At 31.4% G+C, this 7,975-nt stretch overlaps 1 protein-coding gene across 1 annotated transcript; it reads left to right on the top strand.

The window, feature by feature from the left end:
• The first annotated feature begins 3,992 nt into the window (after window positions 1-3,992).
• LOC111380274 (uncharacterized protein At4g22758-like) lies at window positions 3,993-5,263 on the top strand. The gene is made up of 2 exons (XM_023003785.1): window positions 3,993-4,585; window positions 4,786-5,263. The coding sequence occupies exons 1-2, from the start codon at window positions 4,321-4,323 to the stop codon at window positions 4,866-4,868; spliced, it is 348 nt and encodes a 115-aa protein (XP_022859553.1). The 5' UTR covers window positions 3,993-4,320; the 3' UTR covers window positions 4,869-5,263.
• The last annotated feature ends 2,712 nt before the right edge of the window (window positions 5,264-7,975 follow it).

Raw genomic sequence — 7,975 nt, 5'->3', positions numbered from 1 at the left:
AAGTCTTCTAGGATAAACGACTAATTTTTTATGATTAATCTAAAGTTCATCATCAACATTGCATAAATACATGTATGAATGAGTGGCGAAGTGCTAGTCAATTGAGAGAGTGAAGTGTGCAATTAGTTTTAAGCAAGGTGAGTTTTTGTATTTTAAATAATATATTAATGAGGTAGTGGTATAGGTGTCAACATAATCACATTGTTTAAAGTGATTAATTTGCATAATAAAATATTAATGTTTGCTATCAAACTCAATAATTTGGTATTAGAGCAAGGTGGTTGAGTGGTGCGGAAGCATTAATAATTCTTGTAATAAGAATTGAAATAAGAAATAAATTGGAATAACTTGTTTTCTATTGATTGAATAATAATTAATGTTATTAAAAATGTGTATAATGCCTTTGTATATTTATAGGCAAAATTATTCCCTAATCCTATTAATATAAGGAAACTAAAATAAGGAAACTAATAAAAATCCTAATCTAAAACAAATTGGAAATCCCATTCTAATAAATAAATAAATAAAATCATATTCTAAACAATATATTAGAATAAAAAGATAAAATATATTACAAATAAACATTTTATTATAATTATCTAACATTTGTCCTATTTACAATAGGATTATCCTTCATCATTCTCTCCCACTTGAAAAAAAAAAAATCATCCTCAAATCTGGTTTAAAAAAAGAAAAAAGAAAATCAATCAATCGGGAGGAAAATACTTAAAAATTTCTATCAATACTGTTATTGATGAAATTTCAATTTCTTGATATGCTCGATAGACGTTATATTCTTCGGTAGCATTGTTTGAAGTTAATTTTGTTCCTACCATGCTCATTTTATTTTCTTCAACGATGATTCCTACGTGACATTCCTTCATAAATGAATCATGATTTGATTTCTCATCCTCGAGATCGCTCTCAATAGAGGCCACTGATGCTATTTTTAATTCTTCACACTTCTCATTTTTTGCCGTTATGTCTATAGATACCCTCTTCAATAAAAAAGAAGTGGCATCGGACTCAAATCTTCATAGTCTATATTTTTCTTATTTTTATACAATTCTTTGGCATTGAAACTGTGGAAAAGGTTAACTAAAAATTTTATTATCAATTTGACAAGCGTCACCTTTGATTTTTTTCGTGATTGAAAATTTTAATTCCTTCTTCTCTTATTGAACACTTTTGAACTTCAACTTGTTCATCATTTGAGTCTTGGTTGTTGCCTCTTTGCCAATTTTCTTGCTTGCCTGGTTGCTCTTCCACAGGTTCATGATTCTTCTCAACAGTCACTGCAATCAACAGTAGAATCTTAAGGTACATAATATAAATTATTGATTATGCACTCTTTTACAAGAAAAATAAAGATTGAAAGGTTGTTGGCTAGTGTAAATCGGACTACACTAGATATCGAAATATACGAAGATCCGTAATTGTATACATGTTTAGTCTTGGGTCAGCTAGTGTCATGGTGTAATAAGAGACAACAGACAGTGCCCTTCAACTGCAGAGGCGGAATACAAAGCAACAACAATGATAGCTCAAGAGACTACATGACTAGTCCAGTCAATGAGAGATCTACATCATCCGATGAGCTATGCAGCTCAACTATATGATAATCAATTTACCATTTGCATAATCAACTATATGACTAGTGTGTCATGCAAGAACTAAGTACTTAGAAGTATACAATCACTTCATCGAAGAAAATGTGCTTAAAGGGGAGATCGACTTGAAACACATCAACACCAAAGAACAAATGACATACATGTTGACAAAAGTAATAAGCGCTTCAAAGTTCGAAGAGTTTCGAGCACAAATGGAAATGATAAGAGAAGAATTAAATAAGAAAAGTCGATGTTGAATGGGAGAATTGAAGGAATCATCATGAAGAAAAAATTGTAAGATACAGGAATCTATTGGGTCAACTCCATTTTAGTTCTTTAGGGCTTGTTAGATAATGATTATGAGAATTGATTTTTTTATCATTAGAGGGGAAAGTGGGCTCTACTTGTGAGAGAAGAAGTAAAATATGACATTTACCTTAGGGAAGTAACGGTCAAAAAATTAATTTTTTTGGGTAAAAAATCAAAAAAATCAAAACCAAACATGCTCTTAGAATAATGACTAGTTTGCTTCCACTGCGACAATATGATAAATTTAGAAGGTCCTAAAAGACTAATTTGCTTCCACTGCCATAATATGAATAATTTAGAAGGGTCGTCATTGTCATCGTACTAATTTATAGTTCATGCATGATAATGCATGTACGAATGAGTGGACAGTGAGTCAATTGAGAGAAAATGGTGAGGTTTTACAATTAGTGGAAGTAAAGTGATTATATTTCATTAAATAATATATCAATGAGATAGCTGTGCGCATGTATAAAGTGAATTTGTTCATAAATAAGCTATTATTTTTTCTCTCAAATTCAATGATTTGGTATAAGAGGAAGGCGATCAAGTGAAGGATTTTTGTGCTTTTGGAGATCGTGCACAAATCGAGATCGTAAGAGCATTTTCAAGAGGCTATTTAAACATAAGACACTCTATATTTTAAAAAATCAACCCTTCAAATTATATACCAATAGACTGTTTAAATTAACATTTTAAAATAAAGATTGAGTTTGGCTCTCCAAATTTAGAGAATCAAACATATTATCTATAATTAACTTCATTCAAAAAGTTTCAATTTTCAATGTAAAAAATAATATAATAATTTGGAAGGAATCTAGTTAAAATAAAAGACCAGAAAAAATAATAAATACTTTTTGGGAGCAGTAAATTAAGAGTTAAATATAAAGAGTCTATTGGAATACTTAAAAAAATTTACTCTCTAAATTAATAAATACTTTCTAATTTATAAAATATTTTTGTAAAAAAATAGATTCTCTTGAAAATGCTCTAAAGTTTGCCTGATAACGAGGAGGTAGCCAAGTCATAATAGATAACCTACAAGTGATAGGTGGAATTAAGACGTTCAACAATCAAACTGACACATGGCAAACATGCATGGAGTAATAGTTCCAAGGGCAAAACTTGCGGACATAGTAGGTAGTAGTGACATAACATTCCTGGAGGCCGTTGGAGGTATGAAGAATGGAAGATTAGAGTATGTAACGCTATGTTTGCTATACAACAATTAAAGAAGAATTATTGAAGTGCACAAGGATAAAAACACGCTAAATGAAGTATGGGACACATTTGCAGTACTGTTTTCAAAGAAAAATTAGCTAGGTCACATGTTTAAGAGAACGAGTTACTCTCTATGACTCACGAGAAAATGATGGTAAACCAATATTTTACAAGGTAATACCTCTCTATCACAAAATCTCTTAATTAAATTCTATGATTAAAATTTCGAAGTCTAGGATGATAAAAACAATTATGCATGAATTGATACCGACTTAAAGACTCTATTGCCACTATACAAGGTTAACTAGAGCAACTATCATTAGTAATTTTTTTCAAAATACGCTCTTAGTATACCGTACTGAACATATTATTTCAGTGAATACATTGTAATGTATGTAAAGTCAAAATCTTGTAATGCTTTGCGCATTGTACAGAATCTTAGGTTTTGTAAAGTCAACTGTTTCAACCATTGAAGAGAAAGGACTAAGAATTATATCCCGTAATACATAACCCCTTTCAGATAAAATTTTAGCAAAGATGAAGGGATCAAAACTTAGAAGTATTTTTCCCATAGAAGAGAAAGGAAATCGAATTAGCAGACAATTTGTGTTTGTAATCGATTCATGCTTTTCATCGAGTATCTCTTTCAAAAATAATTAAAACTACAAAGTCCTTTAAACATTTACTATAATGGTATTAAGAATTTAATGGGACTGGGTTGTGTCTATTTTCAACATTTGTGGTTGAAACTACCTGGTACCTAACATCTTACCTCGGAGCATATGTACAATGCATGGACCCCGTTCGTTTATATATATATTACTTGTCCTAATAACTTCTTCACATGAACACGACCAATACATAAAACTTCAAGAACTCGCTCTTTCTCATCTCAAAAACGAGTGGCAATTTCTTCCTTCTGCAGAATCCATCTCAATATCACGGCTTGAATGGTTGCCACCATCAGTTTTTTCATGCTTCCTACTTCATCTTCTTCTGCGCCTAATCATTTCGAACAATCGTCTCCATTTCCATGCTTCCTTTTCATCCTTTGGTTCTCATAAACAAGCCTGGTTGGCATCGACCTTGATCCTTGAACACAATTCACAACAAGATATCATTTTCTTCCGCTTAATTTTCTCAAGTATCATTAATTATAATTGGATAAAAGAAAATCCGAAATATGGATATGAGAACGAAGAAATCCATTTCCAAAAAGAAGAAAAATAATGATGGTCAGAATATGAAAACGAAGAGAAATAGATTCTTGATTATTATCAATGTATTTGGGAGTGCAGGGCCAGTAAGATTTATTGTGAATGAAGATGATAATGCTGCAGCGGTGGTTGAGACTGCTTTAAAATTATATGCTCGTGAGGGCCGCCTTCCAATTCTTGGTTCTGATGTCAACAGTTTCTTTCTCTACCCTGCCAATGCTGGATTGGACGGTATAATTAAACACAGCTCTTTTGCTCAAATTTATTTTCCTACATGACTCACATGCATAATTTCTTTACTTAACAATTAACATTATTTTGTTGCTTTGATTATAAGTAAATCCATTTTATTCTCATATAAATAGGAGCCTACATGTACTTTGAAGTTCATAAATGTATACTCTTTCAAAGGCTTGGTTTGATTGTTTCAGTTCTTTGTCCAACGGTGTCAATAGGATCGAGTGGATTAAGGAACTTCGTTTTGTGCAAGAAGCAAATCAATCCACACGAGTGAAGCAAGGTCAAAGGTTATTACTCAAAACGGAGGAGGATGGCGTGCGTGGCTCCCGAAATCCATTAGTCCGTGTTTGGTGGGGGTTTAAAATTTGATAAAAGTTTAAGTCAAAGTCAATTATTAATTTTAACCACATGTTTAATCTGATTTATAACTTATTTACTAAAAATCTATTAGTTGTACCAAACAAGAACTTAATTTTAAAATATTATCTCATTGAAATTGCTTTATTTACTCTCTTGGGCTCCTGTAGCTTGTTTAAAAAAGTGTATTGTACATCCACTGGATGATAATAAAGAATAAAAATAGATGAAAATATTATGCAATCCCATCTTTGTAAAAGTGTGTTGTAATGTGGAGAATTTTTATGGATGTAATGTGAAATTTGTATTCAAGTGCACAACTTTGAATTATTTGATCCTACACGATTTTTTGTTTTATTTTTTGTTCCTCAATTTCGCCTAACGTGGCATTTAAGTTCCACTAATTTTGTTTTTTGAAGGGGGTGGTTTAAGCACTTGTGACAAATTTTATAAGAAATTCGTCTTATCTAATCTAATGTTTCCGTACAAAATAAATGTTAAAAAATATTAAATGGGTAGGACCAATTAGTACAATTTACGTAGACAAATAAATAATTCTCATTGCACGTGTCAATCATGGAAAGGTCCAATGGTTCTAAATCAAAATTAACAACAAAATGTTAACTTGGGAACCAATGCTTAGAATGACAAAAGTGCTATGTGGAACCAAATTTCTATCGATAAAACAGAATATTTTCCAAGATTCAACACTATTGGATAATAGTCCTTTTAAGAACTATTTTCCCAGCTTTCTTTTGTTAAACTTTATTTAAACAATAAGCATAATAACTTTTTACAAAGCAGAGGCTCATGTTTAAAGGTGAATAATATTTGTTAAGCATAATAAGTTCCATTTATTAAATTTAGACTTTTTATGTGGTTGTAAAGATTTTATAGATTTTCATTTAAAAAAAAAAAAAAAAAGGTTGAACCCCAACCTTAAGGGTCCCACACCGTCCCTACCCTGGAGCATCGTGAGGGGGGTAAATTGCAGGTTATGCCTCCAAGGGTATAAGGTGGAAGGCTGCTTGTACACTTGCACTTACCCAAGAGCCAAATCCATATTTCAGGATCAAACCTTTAACGCGGCAGCCTCAATCAAAGTTGGATTTCTCCACCTTCCCTTTTTACCACTTGGAGATATGCCCTGGAGGCAGATTTTCATTTAATATTTGTATTCAATCATCGAAATATTATGCTATACAGACCCCCGGTAAATAAAATAAAAAAGCATAAAAATTGAAGCAGTAGAAAATAACTCCACACCAGAAATTAATTAACAAAAGGTGCCAATGCTTATCCTAATAAAAGAAAATGTGTAACTTTTTCACGATAGATCAAGCAACAAAAAGAAATAATTACAAATTATTTTACGTTAACCTACTTTCGAACAACTACTATATAGGAATTTATTTACAAATTAATCAACTTGTTCATTAAATAGGAGAACCTTATAAATTTATTTAAATACATTATAGAAAAGTAAATGAAGACAATATTAATCTTTTTTTCATAAAAGAAATGTGAGGTTCATAGAAGAAAAATGAAAGAGAAGTATTGAAGATAGAGATAAGATCACAAATTGAAATACTTACATTTATTTTTATTTTTCCTCTTGCAAGTTTTCCAAATTCTTGGGTTGAGAAATTTTGAAATTTTGTACTTGCAATTTATGCTTAAAAGTTACAACATGGAATTTTAATATAATATTCGAAAGTTACTTTTCGACTTTGCAAATAAATGAACTCAATTAAAAGTTACAAAAGGAAGTGAAAAAAAAATTAAAAATGAAAGAAAATTATTTCAATCTATTCCCCGTCTAGATTAAAATTAACATAACATTTTGAGTAACAATGGGTGCATTAAATATGAATTAAACGCGAAAAAAACTATTAATATGCCTAAAAAACTTCTCAGAAATTCAATGAATAAACAAATTTTTAGATCAAATTTGATTTATTCCACAATATATGTTGGTCCACGACCAACAGTGATCAAAATTTTTATTAATCAATTAAGAAAATTTAAGCACTTTGACACTATTATTTCAACAGAAATATAAAATGCTCAATACAGGCACGCTAAATCAAACATTGAAAAAGTATTACGGTGAAATTAATACTGTCTTTTAAATTGTCAGAGTTTGGGGACATTATGTGGTATATGTAGCTAACCCTAAAGTCCAAATTACAATAATCTTCTATAAAAAGCCTCGAGTAATAGGGTAAAAGATGTTAGTAACTAAACTTTTAAAAGTCAACTAACTTTATTTTCCTTTAGACGGCTCACGGGATTTTGCATTTTATCTTAGATTTGTCACTCAATTAAATTCCATTAATTTTTCTGATGAAATGTTAGACATGGGAAAGCTCAACATCAACATCAACACCACATCATATTTCTTTTGCCACATCGACGTTATGTTAGAAAAATTAAGGAAATCTAATAGAGTAAGAAATCTTAAAGAAAAAGAAAATTTCAGTGTCTATTTCAAAATACAATAAAGTTCGATGACTACCATAAAACGTCTCTCGAGTTGAGTGATACTAGCATTTGTTCACCCTATTATTCTGAGATGATATAAATTAATATATAGGTTGTAGGTTATTGATTTCTGATTTTAGAGTTTGCTTTATATACATAAGTGTACCATACTTTGACAATTTCGTTATGCCTCATCACACGCGGTTCCACTTGATCGACCTATTGTAGCTATGGGCCTACTCAAATTGAAGCACACCGCATAGTGACTGAAGCCCTAAAGCCAAAGCGGAATGCAATGTGGCCGACACCTCAACCGAGGCTCAAGATCATAAAGTCCGAAGCCCAGTAGACTGAAGCGGTAGCCTTTGAAGCCCATGACGTCGAGGCCTCAGCCGAAGCCTCCGAAGCACGTTTCACCATCACTTCTTTCAAGAGATCCGCTTCTACACAGATACCTTATTCGAATGACTAATTAGACGTTTGTCATAGAGTGTAAGTATCAAATCTTGTCAGTAAAGTGGTAGCTCTACATGAATAATA

This window comes from Olea europaea, unplaced genomic scaffold (assembly GCF_002742605.1).
Source record: "Olea europaea var. sylvestris unplaced genomic scaffold, O_europaea_v1 scaffold2117, whole genome shotgun sequence".
Classification (NCBI taxonomy): domain Eukaryota; kingdom Viridiplantae; phylum Streptophyta; class Magnoliopsida; order Lamiales; family Oleaceae; genus Olea; species Olea europaea.
Note: the sequence above shows the minus strand (reverse complement) of the source record. Positions and strands in the feature narration are given on the sequence as shown.

Coding starts and splice junctions, on each gene's coding strand:
- LOC111380274 (XM_023003785.1), top strand. CDS start 4,321: ATGGATATGAGAACGAAGAAATCCATTTCCAAAAAGAAGAAAAATAAT. Junction 4,586..4,785: donor TGCCAATGCTGGATTGGACG/GTATAATTAAAC, acceptor TGATTGTTTCAG/TTCTTTGTCCAACGGTGTCA.